The sequence below is a fragment of the Saccopteryx leptura genome, chromosome 7, assembly GCF_036850995.1.
Source record: "Saccopteryx leptura isolate mSacLep1 chromosome 7, mSacLep1_pri_phased_curated, whole genome shotgun sequence".
Lineage (NCBI taxonomy): Eukaryota > Metazoa > Chordata > Mammalia > Chiroptera > Emballonuridae > Saccopteryx > Saccopteryx leptura.
In genome coordinates, this window is record NC_089509.1 from 117,587,391 (window position 1) to 117,609,466 (window position 22,076).

The following is a 22,076-nucleotide window of genomic DNA, read 5'->3' on the forward strand; positions in this document are numbered from 1 at the left end:
ATCTCCCCGTCTTCCATGTCCCCGCGTGCAAACACGCCACACGCCCGCTGCTCTCGTCTCCCCGTCTTCCATGTCCCCGCGTGCAAACACGCCACACGCCCACTGCTCTCGTCTCCCCGTCTTCCGTGTCCCCGCGTGCAAACACGCCACACGCCCACTGCTCTCGTCTCCCCGTCTTCCGTGTCCCCGCGTGCAAACACGCCACACGCCTGCTGCTCTGATCTCCCCGTCTTCCATGTCCCCGCGTGCAAACACGCCACACGCCCACTGCTCTCGTCTCCCCATCTTCCGTGTCCCCGCGTGCAAACACGTCGCCACACGCCTGCTGCTCTCGTCTCCCCTGCCTTCCGTGTCCCCACATGCAAACACGCCACACGCCCACTGCTCTCATCTCCCTGTCTTCCGTGTCGCCGCGTGCAAACACGCCACACGCCCGCTGCTCTCGTCTCCCCGTCTTCCATGTCCCCGCGTGCAAACACGCCACACGCCCACTGCTCTCATCTCCCCGTCTTCCGTGTCCCCACGTGCAAACACGCCACACGCCCACTGCTCTCGTCTCCCCGTCTTCCATGTCCCCGCGTGCAAACACGCCACACGCCCACTGCTCTCATCTCCCCGTCTTCCGTGTCCCCACGTGCAAACACGCCACACGCCCACTGCTCTCGTCTCCCCGTCTTCCGTGTCCCCGCGTGCAAACACGCCACACGCCCACTGCTCTCGTCTCCCCGTCTTCCGTGTCCCTGCGATGGCGTCTGAGAGCTAATCCATTTATTTCTCTACACGGACCCACAGATACTATGTGTTTACTGTGCTGAACATACTTTATCTAGGTCAGCCCCAAGTTCCACTGACTGCTACCGACACCGAGTTCGGAGAGGAAGGAGGCGATCTCTTGCCAACAGGCTTGAGTTCTTCCTCGAGTCAAAGCGAACGGTGTTCCGGTGCCTGAGCTCTTCCCATCCCATTGGAAAGCAAACTCAGCACACAGAACGCGAGTGCTATTTCAGAATGGTGGTCGGAGCACGGCCGGGCTGGGCTCCTGCCCCCACCCGGGCTGACTGGGCCACACGCCTGTGAAAGTCGTGAAAATACGAATAGAAATAACAAGTGAGCCGCTGCAGCAGTGATCTCTGTCACAGAGAGCCCCGTCCTTCCGGCACACCGTAGAACCGGGGTCCACGGGTCTGAGCAGGGGTGGCCGAGTCTCAGCCTGCAGGGCGGGGGAGGGGGGGCTTCAGTGAGGCCCAGGAGGGCCTCGGTCCCTGCGAGTCATGGAGCGCACGCTCACCGACTCTGCAGCAACAGGAGGCTGTGGGGGAAGCCGTGGTCTCAGCCCTCTGGGGGAAGCCGCGGTCTCGGCCCTCTGGGGGAAGCCGCGGTCTCGGCCCTCTGGGGGAAGCCGCGGTCTCGGCCCTCTGGGGGAAGCCGTGGTCTCGGCCCTCTGTCTGACTTGATGCATTTTCTGCAGGTGCCTGTGTGTCTCTCCAGATGACCGCCCGCGGAACCCTCCATCCAGAGGGAGGCAAGCCCTCAGGCCCCTGGGCGGCATCTTTCGGGGTGCTCTGGGCTGCTCCATCACCATGGACCTCCTTTCCCTCCACACCCGGGTGGGGCTGGGGGGGAAGAGGTAAGCCGGTGGTTTTCAATCTTTTTACTCTTGGGAACTGGTGGAAACAGGAGAGTTATTTCAGGGACCGCTAAGGCAGAAATCACCCCAAGCTTAAGCGAATTCAGCTGAAATCACTGAGCCGGCCATCTTTATACACCAGGTGGGTAGCCCTTTCGTGGACCGGCAGGAAATTTCTGGCAGACGGGTCCGCGGACCGGTGTTTGAGAAACACTGAGTTAGGCCACAGTGCGCGCTGCTGGCCACCGGGAAGCCGTGGTCAAAGCCAGCACGTGGGGCAGCCGGCTGCTGGGAAAGGCAGCACAGGGCAGGTGGGGGGGTCTTACCGAGGGGCAGGACCCCGTACAGGGCGATGAGCTGTCTGACATCCAGGACGGAAGGCATGGGTTCTATGGACACCTGGCGGAGAGTGGTCCCCAGGTAGCTGTACTCACCTGGGGGGAAAGAAACAGGACAGGTGAACGGAGACCGGTGGTCTGGGCTGCAGGACGCCGGCACCCGCCAAGTTCACACAGAGGGCAAATGTAACAACTCTGAGCAAGATGTGGTTTGTGTGACGGAGGGCCAGTCCTCACGTTAAAAAAATAATAATAATAATAACCTTTGATTACTGGGCTCGAAGAAGAGCCGAGTTCTGCAAGGCGGCCGCACAGTGAGGACCGCAGGGTGGAAGGGTCAGCTCACATCCCGAGAGACCCTGGATCGCAGTGTGGCAGGGTCAGCTCACATCCCGAGAGACCCTGGACCGCAGGGTGGCAGGGTCAGCTCACATCCCGAGAGACCCTGGACCGCAGGGTGGCAGGGTCAGCTCACATCCCGAGAGACCCTGGACCGCAGGGTGGCAGGGTCAGCTCACATCCCGAGAGACAGTGAGGACCGCAGGGTGGCAGGGTCAGCTCACATCCCGAGAGACAGTGAGGACCGCAGGGTGGCAGGGTCAGCTCACATCCCGAGAGACCCTGGACCGCAGGGTGGCAGGGTCAGCTCACATCCCGAGAGACCCTGGACCGCAGGGTGGCAGGGTCAGCTCACATCCCGAGAGACAGTGAGGACCGCAGGGTGGCAGGGTCAGCTCACATCCCGAGAGACCCTGGCGGCTGTGGGCGCAGACGTTAAAAATAAAGCATTTCCGGTCGCCTCGAGAAGTCTGTGTGGGGGCAGCGGGAACCCCAATCGAAGCGACAGCCGTCGGCACGGCAGGAGGCGATTCTCGCGGAGGACAGACAGAACCGTCTCCTCTTGGAGGGTAATCTTCATTTACATTTTTAAAGGATCACCGAAGGAATAATTTGGAAATAAATCTTTACAGATTTAATTAGGAGGCATCAAAGGGCTTAATTGTCACTCGCCATAAATCTGAAATGTTATTTTCCAACGAATCTAGATAAGGTCACCAGGAAAATGAGCTTGGCTGTCCCCATTCGTCACCAGAATGGACCTGCACACGCTCCTGAGATTCTCTCTTGATTTGTACCTTAGTCTGAAGAAAAAAATGTTCGATGATCACTTTTTTTTTCTTCTGGCTCTTTCTATAACATGCACAGATCTTGCTGAGCTTTTGATGTTATGTACATACGACAATGACCTAAACATACCGAAAAAGTACACTGGGGTGAGTGGATGAAATATGGAAAATATCAAAAGCTTCCAAGCATTTCCAAACGCTAAGAAAACTGGAGTTAGAAACTGGATGACACCGGCTGTTTGGCCGCAGAAGGCAGCCCTTCCAAGCCTCCGTGGGAAAAAAACCCCATCCTGGCAGGGACAATGGTATCGGCGGGAGGGTGAGCCACAGCCAAGGCTTCTGTCGTGGCTTCCGATCGGCGCTGTTTAGTGAGCACGTGCTAAGTAGGACAGTGGTTCACCCCGCCTTCACTGGCGTGGGGAGCGGTCCTCTAGCCGGCCTTAAACCCGGCGCTCACTGCTGGCAACAGGCCATCAGGGGGGACGGAAAAGTGACCACCGTTCCCCGAGTCAGTAAATCCGTGTTAATATCCGAGGAGGCAGCGCGTCTTCTGGTGCCCGGCAGATTGTATGTAGACCGAGGGCCCCGGGTTGAATCAGAGGCTGGGGGTTCTGCTGGGGCTGAGGACGCAACCAGCCGGGGCCCTCGGCCCAGTGACGAGACTCATCGCAGCAGCACCCCAGTACGTCTGCACGGAGGCCACTCACTCCGTCGGGATCGGCCCAGTGACGAGACTCATCGCGGCAGCGCCCCAGTACGTCTGCACGGAGGCCACTCACTCCGTCGGGACGCGGGGACTCTGGGCCGGGCCTCCACAGGACGAGGTCCCGGGGGCAGAGGGCACGAGGACAGGAAGGGGCCTAGCAGAACTCGGGGAAGGAGAAGACGCAGGGGTGGGTGGCGTCCCCTTAACCTTCCACGTTGAAGTCTGAATCCCCCCCGCCCAAGTACCCAGAATGTCACCTTGTTTAGAAATGGGCTGGCTGCATTTGTAATTAGTTAAGATGAGGTCAGGACGGTGGTTCTAATTCAATCTGACAGGTGCCCTTCCACAAAGGGGGGACTTGCACACAGACACGCACCCAGGGAGGTGGCCCCGTGAGGAGGGACAGAGAGAGCGGGTGACGCAGTGGAAGCCGAGGGGGGTGGCACCCCCCCCAGGGACAGAGGAGAAAGGAGTGATGAGGGTAGGTCAGGCCGCGGGAGCCCGAGGCCAGCCGGGCAGCCAGCCTGAGGGGACCGACGGTCCAGGCGGCGGAGAGAGGAGGGGCCAGCAGCAAAGAGCCCGCCCTGCCCCGCGCCTGCCGAGGAGCCCGCCCTGCCGCCACCTGACCTTGGACGTCCGGCCTCCGGAACCATGTGGCAGTAAGCCTGTGGGCGTGAGCCCCTCGGTCTGCGGTGCTCGTTCTGCTGCAGCCGCCACGAACCGAGAAAGTACAGGTCAGATGACTGGAGAGACCAGCCGCGCAGAGGCACAGTTTAAAAATGATGAGGACCCTGGCCAGTTGGCTCAGTGGCAGAGCGTCAGCCTGGCGTGCAGAAGTCCCGGGTTCGATTCCCGGCCAGGGCACACAGGAGAGGCGTTCATCTGCTTCTTCACCCCTCCCCCTCTCCTTCCTCTCTGTCTCTCTCTTCCCCTCCCGCAGCCAAGGCTCCATTGGAGCAAAGTTGGCCCGGGCGCTGGGGATGGCTCCTTGGCCTCTGCCCCAGGCGCTAGAGTGGCTCTGGTTGCAACAGAGCGACCCCCCGGAGGGGCAGAGCATCAGCCCCTGGTGGGCAGAGCATCGCCCCCCCCCCATGGGCATGCTGGGTGGATCCCGGTTGGGCGCATGCGGGAGTCTGTCTGACTGCCTTCCCGTTTCCAGCCCAGCTTCAGAAAAATACAAAAAAAAAAAAAAAATGATGAGAAATAAAAAAAATAAACGAGGAAGACAGGTGGAATCAGCCTCTGATATTCCAGCGTACCCCACACAGCATTAAAACAAGGATGCAGACTGTAGCAATTTATAGAAAAAAAAATACTAGCTTCTTACATCAGTTACCCAAAGCCAAGGCGGGAGAGAACGCAGGAGTCCCCAAGAAGACAGGTGACGCCTGTTGGTCTTTGCCCCCCCCATGCCCCTCGTCCCCCCCAGCACAAGGACACCCCTGCCCTCCCCCCCACGAACGACAAGGATGGCACACAGCACCGTCTTCCGACGACCAGGAGCGGGGGTGGGGGGAGAATCCGGCTGCACCTGCCAGTTGGTGAACCCTCTGATGAACACAGGCTGCCCAGCTTCCAGAACGAGGTCACCAGGAGACAGACGGCTGTCGGTCACGTGGTCTCCACAGCTCTGCTGAGACTACACACGCGTGGGGGCGGGCCTGTGTTCTGAAGCTTCCGATGCGTAAGTCACACTTCTGAGAGTGGGTCTTCGGGGACCTGTTGGGTCTCCTCATCTGTGGGGTGAGCTCTGAACCCCAAGGGCCTGTGAGAGACACGGCCGTGGGCCCCCGGCCCGGGTCCCTGCTCCCACCAGCTGCACAGGCACCGAGCCGTGGGCGGGTGGGGTGACTGCGGGGAACACGGTGTTTCTCTCCGTACTTGCCCCTCCAGCAGTGGCTGGCCCTCCTGGTGCTCTGTGCTTCTGTTCTGTGGACAAGGGCACCCGGAAGCCACAGCCCCTTTATCGGCGAGCCCTGAGCCCACCCGAGACTGGTGGGAACACTACGAGCAACAGCAGGGACAACAGCCGGCTCTGCGACCAACATGGCTTCCGGCGTCTTGACTCAACTCATTAACTATCCAGTTAACTGTAGTTAACTCATTAACTACAGCAGCTTAATGTGGCAGGCACTGTTTGTATCCTCATAATTGTGGAAACCGAGGCACAGAAATGTTATGCAAAGGACAAGCATCCTTTCAGACGGAGGGAGGGAGGGAGGAAGGGAGGAGACTCTTCCCCACCCCGGAGAAAGCTGGTCCTCGGGTCCTGGCAGTGGCCATCGGCCTGTGCCCCTAGTGGCGTGGGGGGGAGCCATGCTAAGAACAGGGCACCTCCCAGAAGCAGGTGGGAGGTGGCTGGGAAGAGCTCCCCTAATGTGGGAAGTCTAGGCCACCGGGCTGGAGAAGAGGGCCTGCAGGCTCAGGGGTGAGGTCTGTCCTGAATTGGAATGGGCAGGGGGCCAGCAATCCATAGTCAGATGACTGCCCCGACGGCAACGCTCGCTCCGGCCGGCTGCACGAAATCCAGGGGGAGCGCCAAGCGTGGGACTGTGGGATAGCCGCCACTCGGCCCCGCTCTGCCCACCCGGCCCTGCTCTGCCCCCACTGTGGACGTGGGATAGCCTCCACACGGCCCCGCTCTGCCCCCACTGTGGACGTGGGATAGCCTCCACACGGCCCCGCTCTGTCCCCACTGTGGACGTGGGATAGCCTCCACACGGCCCCGCTCTGTCCCCACTGTGGACATGGGATAGCCTCCACACGGCCCCGCTCTGTGCCCACTGTGGACATGGGATAGCCTCCACACGGCCCTGCTCTGTCCCCACTGTGGACATGGGATAGTCTCCACACGGCCCCGCTCTGTCCCCACTGTGGACATGGGATAGCCTCCACACGGCCCCACTCTGTCCCCACTGTGGACATGGGATAGCCTCCACATGGCCCCACTCTGCCCCCACTGTGGACATGGGATAGCCTCCACACGGCCCCGCTCTGTCCCCACTGTGGACATGGGACATGGGATAGCCTCCACACGGCCCCGCTCTGCCCCCACTGTGGACATGGGATAGTCTCCACACGGCCCCGCTCTGCCCCCACTGTAGACATGGGATAGCCTCCACACGGCCCCGCTCTGTCCCCACTGTGGACATGGGATAGCCTCCACACGGCCCTGCTCTGTGCCCACTGTGGACATGGGATAGCCTCCACACGGCCCCGCTCTGCCCCCACTGTGGACATGGGATAGCCTCCACACGGCCCCGCACTGCCCCCACTGTGGACATGGGATAGCCTCCACACGGCCCCGCACTGCCCCCACTGTGGACATGGGATAACCTCCACACGGCCCCGCTCTGCCCCCACTGTGGACATGGGACATGGGATAGCCTCCACACGGCCCTGCTACCCCGACTGTGGACACGGGATAGCCTCCACACGGCCCTGCTCTGCCCCCACTGTGGACATGGGATAGCCTCCACACGGCCCCGCTCTGCCCCCACTGTGGACATGGGATAGCCTCCACACGGCCCCGCTCTGTCCCGACTGTGGACATGGGACATGGGATAGCCTCCACACGGCCCTGCTACCCCGACTGTGGACATGGGACATGGGATAGCCTCCACACGGCCCTGCTCTGCCCCCACTGTGGACACGGGATAGCCTCCACACGGCCCCGCTCTGCCCCCACTGTGGACATGGGACATGGGATAGCCTCCACACGGCCCCGCTCTGTCCCCACTGTGGACATGGGACATGGGATAGCCTCCACACGGCCCTGCTCTGTCCCCACTGTGGACATGGGATTGTCTCCACACGGCCCCACTCTGTCCCCACTGTGGACATGGGATAGTCTCCACACGGCCCCACTCTGCCCCCACTGTGGACATGGGACATGGGATAGCCTCCACACGGCCCCGCTCTGCCCCCACTGTGGACATGGGATAGCCTCCACACGGCCCTGCTCTGCCCCCACTGTGGACATGGGATAGCCTCCACACGGCCCCACTCTGCCCCCACTGTGGACATGGGATAGTCTCCACACGGCCCCACTCTGCCCCCACTGTAGACATGGGATAGCCTCCACACGGCCCCGCTCTGTCCCCACTGTGGACATGGGACATGGGATAGCCTCCACACGGCCCTGCTCTGTCCCCACTGTGGACATGGGATAGCCTCCACACGGCCCTGCTACCCCGACTGTGGACACGGGACATGGGATAGCCTCCACACGGACCCGCTCTGCCCCCATTGTGGACATGGGATAGCCTCCACACGGCCCTGCTACCCCGACTGTGGACACGGGACACGGGATAGCCTCCACACGGCCCTGCTCTGCCCCCACTGTGGACATGGGATAGCCTCCACATGGCCCCACTCTGCCCCCACTGTGGACATGGGATAGTCTCCACACGGCCCGATCTGCCCCCACTGCGGACTGTGGACATGGGATAGCCTCCACACAGCCCCGCTCTGCCCCTACTGTGGACATGGGATAGCCTCCACACGGCCCCACTCTGCCCCCACTGTGGACATGGGATACTCTCCACATGGCCCCGCTCTGCCCCCACTGTGGACATGGGATACTCTCCACATGGCCCCGCTCTGCCCCCACTGTGGACATGGGTTACTCTCCACATGGCCCCGCTCTGCCCCGATGGCCGAACTCAGATTAAAGAAGGACGAGGGAACATTCGTGCCAGGAGAAGACTCTACGGTCAGAACAACCAGGCCGGGTGAGGCTTCTTCTGAGAACACAGGGTGTCATCTAATCCGTGAGAGAACCAGTCACACTCCGGGGAGGGCTGTTCTCTGCTCTCTGAGGGAGGGAGAGAGAGAGAGCGAGAGAGAGAGAGAGAGAGCACTGCAGGTGGGAGGACGGAGCAGATGCAGGTGCGTCCGGCCCAGGACAGGTCACAGCGTCCCTGGGAGGAACTGAGGATCGTGACGCTGCAGCCTGCCAGGGCGGGGACGCAGGAACCGTCTCACCCAGGCGTGGGAGCGTGTGGGTGCGTGAGCTTACAGGGGGGCAGGCTACAAAGCCTCATGGGTCAAAACTGACACGTCCAGTTCAAATTCAGGATTTTAGGTTTCTACTTAACTCCCCTTATGTCACACGGGTGATTCTTTCTTCCCCTCCGGGGAACGTTAGTCCCTGAGGGCACGAGGGATCAGGGACAATGCCGTCATTTCTCACTGGGTTCATCCCACGTGACGTTTTTTTAGACCCTAACAAAGCCAGCACTGTGTGTACCACCTGCGGTAACAGAAATGTCGCTGTGGAGTGAGATCGTAAACGTGACCCCATGGTGGCTGGCTTAGGCCCAAAGGTCACTGGCTTGAGCCCAAGGTCGCTGGCTTGAGCAAGGGGTCACTGGCTCGGATGGGGCATCCTCCCTCAACGCCCCGGTCAAGACACATATGAGAAAGCAATCGATGAACAAATAAGGTGCCTCAACGAAAAATTGATGCTTCTCATCTCTCTCCCTTCCTCTCTGTCCCTCTGTTTCACTCTCTCACACAAAAAAAATCACTTTGCTATTGAAAGGTGTGATGATATTCTGTATAAGTACCGCGCGCTGACCGATTGCGCCACTGGAGCTCCAGTGTGATGATATTCTAACTTTCTTTCCATCATAAGCCACGTGGTCCCCCCCGCCCCCGTTTCCTTTCAATCCGGTACGTTTATGAGACTGTCCTGGTGTTGGTAGTAGGAGTCCATTCTCAGGCGCACAGTGAGGGGTGTTGGTGGTAGGAGTCCATTCTCAGGCGCACAGTGAGGGGTGTTGGTGGTAGGAGTCCATTCTCAGGCGCACGGTGAGGGGTGTTGGTAGCAGGAGTCCATTCTCAGGCGCACAGTGAGGGGTGTTGGTAGTAGGAGTCCATTCTCAGGCGCACGGTGAGGGCCTTCACTGTGTGGCTGGCATTTCTGCTCCAGGGAGCTGACATCGTGGCTGCTGTCTGTTCTGCTCCTTGTTCTGGTTCCTTTCCTGGCGACTGGCTCTCCGGACGGTGGGTCTGCCTTGCCCGTCCTTAGAGTTTGTTACCTCCTTTGGAACCCTGTTAACCTTGCTCGACATTTCCAGTTGTGTTTTGGAAAACCTGTCTTTCACACTTTATGTCCCTGAGAACAGCTGTTTGTTGACGTTATTCGTTATAAGCTAGTTTATTTCTAAAATAACATTTCCCTTGGTTACCAATATTCCTTGAATCTTGTCAGCTCACTTCCGAGTTTCCCTAATTCTATTTTACATATTCTTCTAGGTATCGTCTATAATTTTTCTTAATGGGCATAAGCTTGGTTTGAAAAAGCAGGTCCCACTTACATCTGCTTTATGGGCGTGTCCTTTTGTGATGTAGGTTTGTTCCCTGTTCTTGCTTTCTTATGGAACTTTGAACGAGAGAGCTTTTCCCGTGAACACCTTCCATGGCTTGTCATTTATGGGAGTTGGTATTCCTGTATTTTTGGAAGAAAGGCTGGGGTAGCTTTTCACACGTCACAGAGCCTCCCTCTCCGTCTGTTTCACTTGTGTTCACGGTAGGCTGGCTGGCTTTCTCAGGTGTCCTGGTCCTGGGCCTCTTCCCCAATTTCTCTCTTTTATCTCCATTGTCCTTGTCCTGTTCCACTGCAATTCTGCTCCAGGCCGTCTTGGAAGGGGTCTGTGCCGTGTCACCTTAGGGGTGAGTAGGGGTCGGACTCTCCTCTCTAGCTGCTGGCGCCCTTCTCTGAGATGCCCTCGGCACTCACCTGCTATTGAAGTGGGCAAACCCCTGCCCGTTCCCGCTGACTCCCCAGGGAGGGCTGGAGTTCTTCCGTTCCCTGCCCCCCAAGGCTTGTACTTTGAGTCGGGAGGGCAAGTCTTGACATTCAGTTTTGGTATAAACGCTGCCCACAGGGTTTTATTTCTGTGATCCAGCTGCTCTGTCTGTTTTTATGGGGGGATTTGGGAAGACCCACTGCCATCTTTCAAGCTTGGGACGTTAACTGGAAGACAGGAGAGCATGGAGACGGCCCCTGGGGCAGTTTGAATAATTATCAGACTGGGTCATTGTGGTTGGAGGTCGGTCACTCTTAAGTGGCTGGCCCCCCTCACTCTGACCTTCTGCATTTTAAGGGTGCTGCCCAGAAATTGACAGAGAGATCTTTGGAAAAAGTCCAAATGGATAAGAAATTAACAAAAGGTGAGAAATAAGTCCATTGTTGTTGTTGTTGTTGTTGTTATTATTATTATTATTATTGAGACCCTATCACGCGCCAGGCACTGCACTCAGCGCTGGGCAGTCAGTGGTGAGCAGGACAGACACGACCCGGAAGGAGAGAGCAGACCAGGAGGGGGGACTCAGACCCCAACCTCACGTCTGCGGACAGGGTTCTGTTAAAAATGTGACCTTTTCATGTTAACAATGAACACAACAGAATCAAGGGAATCTGGGCAGAAAACCCCTGTGGTACTTGGATAAGAAACACGTAAAAACAAACAAACCCAGCGTCTGTCCCGGTGAAGTTCTCACCCTGTCAGGAAACGCGAAGGCTCCTCCCGGCCCCCCGGAAGGAAGTGTGACTTTCTTTCCAGGGGTCACAGCCATCGCTTTTTGGTCAATGGGCGACACCAGCCGCCTGGCACCCAGGGACCCAACTGGGTCAATGTAAACGTTAAGAGTGGATACGATGGAAGTGAATTATGATACAGTTGACTAAAGAGAGAATCCACGTGTCCACACTGACACCACACTCTTCCAAGGACGATGGGAAGGAATCTCTTCCTAGAAGAACGGTAAAGACTGTAGAAGGGATGCTAGACAGCACACACCGCGGTCTGCCCCCCGCACGCAGGACCCAGCGCATCACCGCCCACAACACCGCGGTCTGCCCCCCGCACGCAGGACCCAGCGCATCACCGCCCACAACACCGCGGTCTGCCCCCCGCCACGCAGGACCCAGCGCATCACCGCCCACAACACCGCGGTCTGCCCCCCGCACGCAGGACGCAGCGCATCACCGCCCACAACACCGCGATCTGCCCCCTGCACGCAGGACCCCGCGCATCACCGCCCACAACACCGCGGTCTGCCCCCCGCCACGCAGGACCCAGCGCATCACCGCCCACAACACCGCGGTCTGCCCCCCGCACGCAGGACCCAGCGCATCACCGCCCACAACACCGCGGTCTGCCCCCCGCACGCAGGACCCAGCGCATCACCGCCCACAACACCGCGGTCTGCCCCCCGCACGCAGGACGCAGCGCATCACCGCCCACAACACCGCGATCTGCCCCCTGCACGCAGGACGCAGCGCATCACCGCCCACAACACCGCGGTCTGCCCCCTGCACGCAGGACCCAGCGCATCACCGCCCACAACACCGCGGTCTGCCCCCCGCACGCAGGACGCAGCGCATCACCGCCCACAACACCGCGATCTGCCCCCCGCCACGCAGGACCCAGCGCATCACCGCCCACAACACCGCGGTCTGCCCCCCGCCACGCAGGACCCAGCGCATCACCGCCCACAACACCGCGGTCTGCCCCCCGCCACGCAGGACCCAGCGCATCACCGCCCACAACACCGCGGTCTGCCCCCCGCCACGCAGGACCCAGCGCATCACTGCCCACCAGCGGGTGCCGACACCCTTAGGACCGTTGGGGACAGAATCCCTGGAGCTCCAGAGCACTCAACCCCGCAGAGCATCTTTTAGTTAAAAAGTGGAAAGTGAGCCCTTACAAGGAAAGCAGCTCTCCGGCCGGTGGTTAAACTTAACCACCAGCGCAGGGACGAGGCACCGTCACGGGTCCCCGATGTGAAATGCCGAGAAGGACACGCTGTCACCTGGGGAGCTTTCCTGTCACAAGTGTCTAGCGCGGACCAAGTCCTAAAGAAAACCATCAAACCAATTCCGTTGAAGGACAGTCAGGCAGACAAGCTCGGACTTTTTCAAGATGCCAGTATCGGGAGAGGCTGGAAAATAGCAGGGAATTGTCCCGGGCGGAAGGAATAAATGGAGATGAAAAAGAAATGACTGTGACCTCCACGGTCCTGGACTGGATTTGGGATGGAAAAAAGACAAAGAGATATATAGGACGTGATTAGAACTACTGGGGACACTGATTAGTAACTGGATGTTATCTAATAGTATCTAATGTTATTGTTACATTGTCTGCGCGACTGTCCTTTCCAGGTTACACCTGAGAACGTCTTCATCCCCTTGCAGAAGTGGGAGGTCTGTGTAGAGTAGTTTTAAGTGTTAATAACTATGTTTTCAGGTCATCATGTTGTTGTTTTTTTAATCAAGAAAAACCAGGCCCTGCCCGGTTGGCTCAGCGGTAGAGCGTCGGCCTAGCGTGCGGAGGACCCAGGTTCGATTCCCGGCCAGGGCACATAGGAGAAGCGCCCATTTGCTTCTCCACCCCTCCGCCGCGCTTTCCTCTCTCTCTCTCTTCCCCTCCCGCAGCCAAGGCTCCATTGGAGCAAAGATGGCCCGGGCGCTGGGCATGGCCCCTTGGCCTCTGCCCCAGGCGCTAGAGTGGCTCTGGTCGCAACATGGCGACGCCCAGGATGGGCAGAGCATTGCCCCCTGGTGGGCAGAGCATCGCCCCCTGGTGGGCAGAGCATCGCCCCTGGTGGGCGTGCCGGGTGGATCCCGGTCGGGCGCATGCGGGAGTCTGTCTGACTGTCTCTCCCTGTTTCCAGCTTCAGAAAAATGAAAGAAAAAAAAAAAGAAAAAAAAAGAAAAACCATTAGTTGAAGATGGTGACCCCTCCCGCAGGGACCGAGAGGTGTAAATACCAGGTGCTGCCCCCTTGACGTTTTGTCTGAAGGTAAACGCATGAACAATTCACGCCCTCAATTCAGCTTACGCCAGAAACAAGGTCCCGGGGAACCCTGCCAATAGGATTGAAAACCTGCTTCTACCCCTTCAGGGGAGGGAGCTGGGCCCCTCGGTTCACAGCACAGGATGAATTCAAATCCATTCCGACCCAACAAACACCACAGGCCGGTAGGGGCCGGGTCTGGGCTGGGCTTAACACACAGATGAGACATATTCCCCGCCTCTGGGAACCTAACACCCGAGGGGTGACGTAGGTGCCACATGCGTGTGCTAGTATTCCCTGTGGACCTTACCGATGTAATCGGAGAGGCTGACTTTCCGAGCCTGGACCAGAAGCCCTTCTTCCACCAGTTCCTTGTACAGAGACTCGATGGTCCTGTGGAGGGAGCAGGCCGTGGGTTTCATGAGCGCCCACGCACACGCGTGTGCATACACACGCACACGCGTGCGCACACACACACGCGTGCACACGCACACACACACACACCCTCAGCAGCCTTTCTGTTCATCACCACATCTGCAGAGAGCGCTCACCAGACCTATTTCAGAGTCCATTTGTATACGTGCGGATGAATGGATTTTTGAGGCGTTTCTACAATTTGGGGATAAATTGGGCTTTTAAAAAAACACTACTTTTCACACATGCCTCTGGATATCAGATGTTTCTCATTAATAAGAATGATGTCGTCGGGCATCGGAGACCGGCTCTAGCTCCTGTGGTCTGCCCTTCCATCCGTCTTCATGATGGCACGGATACGAATTAGAAATTACCCAGTAACAGTCACACACGGGGCCCATGATTATGTATTCAGTTAGCATCTGCAAGCCGTAGGACCTCATTAATCCTTCAGGAAATGGACGTTTCCTTTTAAGCGCAGATAGCGTAATAGTTTAAAAGAAAGATCTACAAAGGACAAAGGCTTCCAGGGGAAATAACTCTAGTTATGAAAGAGAACGTCTGAATCCGTGAATGTGGTGATCTTTTAGGAGGACGCTATGCTTTTCCATAGTGTTTACAGATGTCAAAGCCACTTCTCTAAAAGGTCCTTGGGCATATCGCCAGCGCACGGGTAATTTATACCAATTGAGGCGGGGGGAAATGGAGACACCGTCCCACTTGATGACTGAAACTCCCAAGGAAATTAACTGGGGGTCTGGCTTGCAGGAATTCAGGTAGGTCAAGTTCAAGTATTGTTTGGCAGAATCCTTTGAGATGTTTTTGTCTTTTCCTTTTTTCTTTTCTAAGGGGGGGGCCTGATTCTTTGGTCCTGCCTGAGTCTTTCTTGAGAGTGAAGAATTACAGATATGACTATATTTAAACAGCTCTTTGGCTGGTCTAGGGCCCAAGTTAGCGTGATTTAAAAAAGACTATAGAATATCAGATTCAAGCCAAATACCATTGGGGTAAATGTTTAATTCAATGACCCCAGTCTTTGCTTGACCGGAATTTTATTTTACCAAGTAGATTTAAAATAGTGTGCCCTCTGCTGAGAATTAAGAAGGTTTTAATAGTGATGGAATTTGGGATAACAGAATCTGACCTATGTCAAGGAAATAGTGAGTGTAGTAGCTGAACTTGAATAACCTGTTTAATATAAACATATAACAGGCACAAAAATATTAACATAAAATTAAAGACTCTCTAACACAGAACGATACGTTAAGAAGCCCCAAACCCAAACCTGCATTTGGGTCTTTTCAGGGATACAAACTTTCGTTGTTAGAATACATTTTCGACATTAAAACGACCTGAAACTCTTATAAAAATACTGGTTCAGGGTTTCTATTAATTGGATGAAACAGAAGTCTACGCCGTCCCAGTAGTTCCTCAACGGTTGGGTCAGTTTCTCAAGAACCCCGTGAATTTTACGACCTCAAGTCACATGAGCTCAGAGGCAGTGGGCCCAGACTGGCTCCGGGGCACGTCCCTGTGTTTCCGCAGGGGGACGTGGCTCCGTGTGCAGGACTGCGCAGAGTGTTACTGTCCCCAGGGCGCCCAGGGAGGATGGCGGGTGTGAGGCACTCTGCCAGCCCGTGGCGGGGGGGGGGGGGGACGGGGACTCGCTGGGCCCTTCCTCCTGGGGGGTGCCTCCTCCTGGGTGCCCCCTCCCACCCTGCGCCGTACCACAAAGCAAGGGCACTGCTCACCTGTCCGCGGTCAGGTCTTTATCCTTCCCCTTTTTACCTTTCTTCCCCTTCTTTTTCTGGAAGAAAACGGAAACACCCGACACTTTAGGAAACACTGAGGAAGCTGACTAGCTCCAGAAATCAGCTAAGGGAGCCGGGCCCGGTGGTGGCGGGGGCGGGGAAGGGGTGGGGAAGGGTGGGTGGGACAAGAGGAGAAGTCGGCTGTCGGACATCAGCACGGGGGGGGGGGGGCAGAAAGCCATGCTCCCGTGACTATGGGGACTGTCCCCTGTGGGACGTCAGCACAGGGTGGGCAGAAAGCCATGCTCCCGTGACTATGGGGACTGTCCCCTGTGGGACGTCAGCACAGGGTGGGCAGAAAGCCATGCTCCCGTGACTATGGGGGGACTGGCCCGGAAAACCCCACGCGGCCTCTGCGGACCCGTCCCTGGGCGGGTGGAGAGCGAGGTCCGCACTGTGGAACCGCACGGGGCTGGTTCCCACCAGGCCCTGGGCCTCGTGACTCCCTCCCTCTGGGCTCCGGCACACGCACACGGCGCCACAGGAGCTGAGGGTGCGGGGCGTGCGGGCCGTCACCCACGCCTGTCTCGGTACCCAGGCGCCCCTCCGGGTTAGCGTCCGGTCTGCCACCAGGAGCCCTCACGGCCAGGCGGGTGTCCACCTCTAGCTCCCAAAGGGCCCTGCCGTCGGGGACTTGTGGCCGTGGGGGTGCGTGCCGAGAACGCGACCCATCCTGATGAACACGGCACTGCCCACAGGAGCAAGGTGGGACGCCTCCACCCAGGCAGAAGTTCCTCCCGCTGACCTCTCCCTCCCTCTCCTGGCTCCTGTACTGTCCAGGACCCTCTCAGGCGACCCAGGATCTGTGCGGCACAGGAGCAAGGTGGGACGCCTCCACCCAGGCAGAAGTTCCTCCCGCTGACCTCTCTCTCTCTCCCTCTCCTGGCTCCTGTACTGTCCAGGACCCTCTCAGGTGACCCAGGATCCGTGCGGCACAGGAGCAAGGTGGGACGCCTCCGCCCAGGCAGAAGTTCCTCCCGCTGACCTCTCTCTCTCTCCCTCTCCTGGCTCCTGTACTGTCCAGGACCCTCTCAGGCGACCCAGGATCCGTGCGGCACAGGACCGACCATCAGGCCCTTTGCTGATGCCCAACAATCTCTCTCCTCCATGTCTATTTCCTTTCTCACTCACTATTCGTTATTTTTATTACAGGGTAATTAATGTACAGTAACGCGTATCCACACACAGACTGATTAAATTCTACATATGACGGTGTTAACTCTGACACGTAACCCTACGCCCACACCCACTCAGAACACACTTTCACTGCCCTGAGCTCCCTCCACCTGCCTCCCAGTGGGCATGGGACCACTCCTCTGACCTCACGCCGACTCGGGTCTCCTGTTCTGGCTACGGAACCGTGCGCTATATTCCCATCCGTATGACGATGGCCAGGTTCCTGCGTGCTCTGGGGCCCAGCTGTATACCTCATTCATGTTGTTCAGCTTTTTTAAAAGTTGATGTTTACGTGTTGAGATAACGGTGGATTCCCATGCTGTTTGTAAGACACAGCACAGAGAGGTCCCGTGGGCCTTTGCCAGGGTGCTCTCCGTGCTGACATCTTGCAGAATGACCTCACAAGATCACCACCGGGACACAGATGTCATCGCTGACACAGTCAAGGTGCAGCGTGTCTCTGTCCCCACAGGGGTCAGCCCCTCAGGCCCTCCCACGGTCCCTCGCACCTCCCTGCTGTGACCGCCCCATCTTCAGCCCCGGCACACCACTCGTGTAATCCTAAAGTGTTAGCCAAAACTCCAGGGCACACTTGCCAAGTTCCCAGTGTCCGGGAAATGTCACGTAAAGGGTGCGCTGTGGGCGGTCTCGTAGCTGTTCTTTATCGAGTTGGGGAAGGTCTCTATTCCGGCATGTCTAAGAGAGTTGTCATGAGTGGATGTTACACTCTATCCAATGCTTTTTCTGCATCAATGAGATGATTGTGCAATTTTTTTTCTTCCTTAGTCTATTAATGATCACATTGGTCATTTAAAAATATTGAACTAAGCTTGCACTCTTGGAATAAGCCCCACTGGGTCACAGTTTATAATTCTTTATATATGTCTGGTTGAATTCTATTTGCTAAAATGTTGTAGAGGATATTTGCACCTGTATTCATGAAGGACTACATCCCTTAGTTTTCATAATTATTACTATTATTATTATTGTTGTTTTTTGCACTGTAATTTTTTGAATCAGTGTAATACTAGCTTCATAAAATCAGTTGGGAGAATTTCAACATTTGGTAGAATTTTCCAGCAAAACCATTTGGGCCTGAAAACTCTATGGGGGGGGGGTGTTTTAATTACAAATGCAACTTCCTGAATAGCTCTAGGGACAGTCAGATCATCCATCTCTTATTAGGTGAGCCGTGGTAGTTTGTGTTTTTGAAGGAAGTGGACCCGTTTTTGTGTAAGCTGTCAAATTACGGGGGTGGAGTCGTCTGCGGTGCCCCTGACCATCCTTGTGGCATCTGTAGTGAGTGGTGGCATCCCCCCGTTTCAGTCCTGAAAGCGATCACTTGTGTCTTCTCTCTCTGTTTTTCTGTCAGTCTTACTAGAAGTTCACCAATTTCATTCTCTTTAAAGAGCCAGCTCCATTTCATTGGTTTTCTCTACTGTTGTTGTCTGTCTTCAGTTTCACTCATTTCTGCTATGTTTTCTGTTTCCTTCTGTCTGCTCACATCCTTTTTTCCCTCTTCTTCTAGGTCCTCCAGGCGGGAGCTCAGACGACCGATCTGAGACGTCTCCTCCTCTTCTGTTGCGGTGGGAGCGCCCCGCCAGACCCCGCCCCCCGCCACGTGGTCACCATGGACGCGGGGGGTGGGGCTCAGCCCCCGTCCGTGGACCCGCGGGCATGGGTCAGTATCTCTGTCCCGTTCCTCATGGTCTTCGCTCTTTCTTTGCTCTGGTTTGTGTTTCTGACGGACCTGTCTTTGAGTCCCACGGGTCTTCTGCCGTGTCCAAACGGTCGCTAAGTCAGAACATTTCTTCGTTTCTCATGCTGTATTTTCACTAGAATCTTCATTTGTTTCTTTTAAAATCAGAGTCTAAATTTCTGTTTAAATATGGCATTGTCCTCACCCCCCACCCCTCGCCATTTGTATCTGCTAGGACTCTGGGGAACGTAAACAACAGAGCCAAGGTCCTGCCTCGTAAAGAGCTTGATGGCTTCTTCTCCAGAAACTTCGGTGACCTCAAGGTGCTGTGATGACAACAAGGAACGAGAGAGAGAGAGAGAGAGAGAGAGAGAGAGAGAGAGAGAGACGGCCTCCGAGAGGCAGGACCGGTGACGTCATCGTGGGGTGTCAGCTGATTAACAAACATGGATTCCTTTACGAGGAGGAACGTAATTGTCGAGAGAAACAAACCCTGCAGACGCCCCCCTCACAGGAGGAGAGACACGAAACCACCGTGGCTCACCCCTAGGTCTCTCGGTGAGCGCGGTCAGCCGGGGAGACGGCCGGACGCCAGGCATCGCGGCGGATGCCGCCCGGGGGGAGGGGGGCGGCATGTGCTTCAGACCAACCCGCCGTGAGCCTGAGCTCCCCACGACACCCACCTCGACTTCCGTCAGCTCGTGGAAACGGCTTGCAACATTTGGGAAATGTTTCCCAGGTTATTAAAGGATATTGTCAAGACTACAGACAAAGAGCCAGATGAAGGGACCACGGGGCGAGGCCCGGGAATGTCCTGCGTGCCGAACCTTCCGTCCCGGGAAGGCTGGGGGGCGTCATCCTCCGGCGTGTGTGTGCGCTGGCCACCCCGAGACCTCTCCGGACCCCACACTGTGGGATTTTGTGGGGGCCTCCTCGTGTAGCGTCACCCCGATTTCCGGCCCGTTCCCCTTCTCCAGAGAATGGAGGAGGGGCCGACACTCCCAAGCTTCTAATCGTGGCTTGGTCTTTCTGGTGACCTCCTCCCACCCAGGAGTCCACCCAGAGGGGACTCATCAGAACAACAGTGGTTCCGAGTGCTCCCATCTTAGAAATGTACGAGGGCTTCCCAAATTCTGCATCAGAAACTGGGCAGAGACCTTAGACTGTATTCCCCGTGTATAAGACGCACCTTGATTCTGGGGCCTGAATTTTGAAAAAAAAAATATATTACATAAAGTTATTGAACTCAAGTATTATTCATCATAAAATTCATACAACTCCTCATCACTGTCAAAACTCCCATCCGGGCCCTGGCCGGTTGGCTCAGTGGTAGAGCGTCGGCTTGGCGTGCAGAAATCCCGGGTTCGATTCCCGGCCAGGGCACCCAGGAGAAGCGCCCATTTGCTTCTCCATCCCTCCCCCTCTCCTTCCTCTCTGTCTCTCTCTTCCCCTCCTGCAGCCAAGGCTCCATTGGAGCAAAGATGGCCCGGGCGCTGGGGATGGCTCCTTGGCCTCTGCCCCAGGCGCTAGAGTGGCTCTGGTTGCAACAGAGCGACGCCCCCTGGTGGGCGTGCCGGGTGGATCCCAGTCGGGCGCATGTGGGAGTCTGTCTGACTGTCTCTCCCCGTTTCCAGCTTCAGAAAAAAAAAACAAAAAAACCCCTCCCATCCGTTAGCTTGTCCTCATCTGTGTCTGATGACACATCACTGTCTTCAACAACGAGAGCAAAACAAGCACGGAAAAGTGGGAAATGAAAGTAGAACAATCCACAAACGCTGCATAAGACGCGCCCAGCTTTTAGACCCCAAATTTTCCGAAAAAAGGTGCGTCTTATACGTTTGGAAATACGGGATATATTTCTATTATCTCGCAGGGAACTAGCAAGGGAACTTTGAACACTGGGATCCAGCTGGCTACTCTAAGCCACTGCGGGATAGATCAGCGGCAATTTATAATTCAATTCATTCTGACCTCCCTCCCCACCATCCCGAAAAGAAGTGCTCACTGCCATTAGCCCCCCACCCCCACAGACCCGCCTCCATTAGCCCCCACCCCCACAGCCCCGCCTCCATTAGCCCCCCACCCCCACAGCCCCGCCTCCATTAGCCCCCCACCCCCACAGACCCGCCTCCATTAGCCCCCCACCCGCACAGACCCGCCTCCAGGAAGAGGTGGGCAGGCGTGTGAGGCACGTGTCCCGGCTCCTCGGACAGCTTTCCCTGCGTGGTTGGGGCGTGGGTGGCAGGAGGACGCCACGGTGATGGGCTGAGCTTATCCTGCCCGCGAGCCCACAACCCCGAGGGCGGAACCATGAAACCAGGTGCATTCGGGAGGGGCAGTCACGTCCCCCTGTGGGGCGGCCTGGGGACCGCCAGGACCCGCCGGGCAGCACTCCGGGCCACGCGGCTGGGGCTGGGCAGGCACTCCTTCCCACCGTGGGATCTGCCCTGGGCCTCGCCCTCCCCACGCCAGTTCATCACTCACCTTCTTTTCTCCTTTCTTCTTTCCTCTTCTGGCCGGGAGTTCCTTTTCTCTGTTCACAGCTAGTTTTAAGTTTTTCAGTTCCTGTCTCATCAGCTCATCAACCTGGGTGAACACAGGACGTACCTCCTTTAAGTGACTTCGCATGACTGTGCTTTCTCTGGGACGTTTAACGACAGACAGCCGCCGTCTGGGTGGGTCGTTAGGAGGAGACTGGGAACGGCACGAGCACTGTGGGGAACAGTGTGGCGTCCACACAGGGGGAGATGGGCGCGGCATCCGCACAGGGGGACAGGCGTGCGTCCGCACAGGGGGAGACGGGTGTGGCGTCTGCACAGGGGGACCGGCGCGGCGTCTGCACAGGGGAGACGGGTGTGGCGTCCGCACAGGGGAGACGGGCGTGGCCCTACCTGGACCCGGATCTCCGACTCCAGCTCCTGGCGCTTCTGCTCCTTGATCATTTCCCGGTCGTACTCCTGGAGGAAGTTCCACGACTCGTCCTTATTCTTCCACATGTCTGCGCCCCGGGAAGGCAAAGAAAAGGAAAACGGACACGTCTTTCAACATCGAGGCTAATGGCAGCGGTCACCGCGACGTCAGACACACGTTTAATTTTCCGTCCCGTTGCGCGGAGTAACAGTCTAATGAACAACGCGAAGTCTGCAGTCTGATGGGATTTCCGCGCCCCTTTCTCCCGCTTCCCAGAGAGAAGAAACGTGTTTACCTAACGTTTAAAAAAATACACAGACTGCTAACGCTAAAACATCAGACAGTAAAGTATGATAGGTGTAGCATTTCTCTACGGGATCATAACCATGTAAAGAACAATGTATCAATTGTGGGATTATGCAATTATACAATTGGGGTGGAGGGGGTGACTATTTTTGCAAA

At 57.0% G+C, this 22,076-nt stretch overlaps 1 protein-coding gene across 4 annotated transcripts in view; it reads right to left on the reverse strand.

The window, feature by feature from the left end:
* The window catches only part of IQCA1 (IQ motif containing with AAA domain 1), a 149,764-nt gene that overhangs the window by 34,439 nt on the left and 93,249 nt on the right, over window positions 1-22,076 (reverse strand). For all 4 annotated transcript variants that reach the window (XM_066345176.1, XM_066345178.1, XM_066345175.1 and 1 more), the window contains exons 10-14: window positions 21,596-21,702; window positions 21,189-21,290; window positions 15,770-15,825; window positions 13,915-13,997; window positions 1,954-2,061 (exon numbers count right to left, since the gene is read on the reverse strand). In XM_066345176.1, coding sequence (XP_066201273.1) covers window positions 1,954-2,061; window positions 13,915-13,997; window positions 15,770-15,825; window positions 21,189-21,290; window positions 21,596-21,702 — 456 coding nt within the window. The remainder of the gene's footprint in view (window positions 1-1,953; window positions 2,062-13,914; window positions 13,998-15,769; window positions 15,826-21,188; window positions 21,291-21,595; window positions 21,703-22,076) is intronic.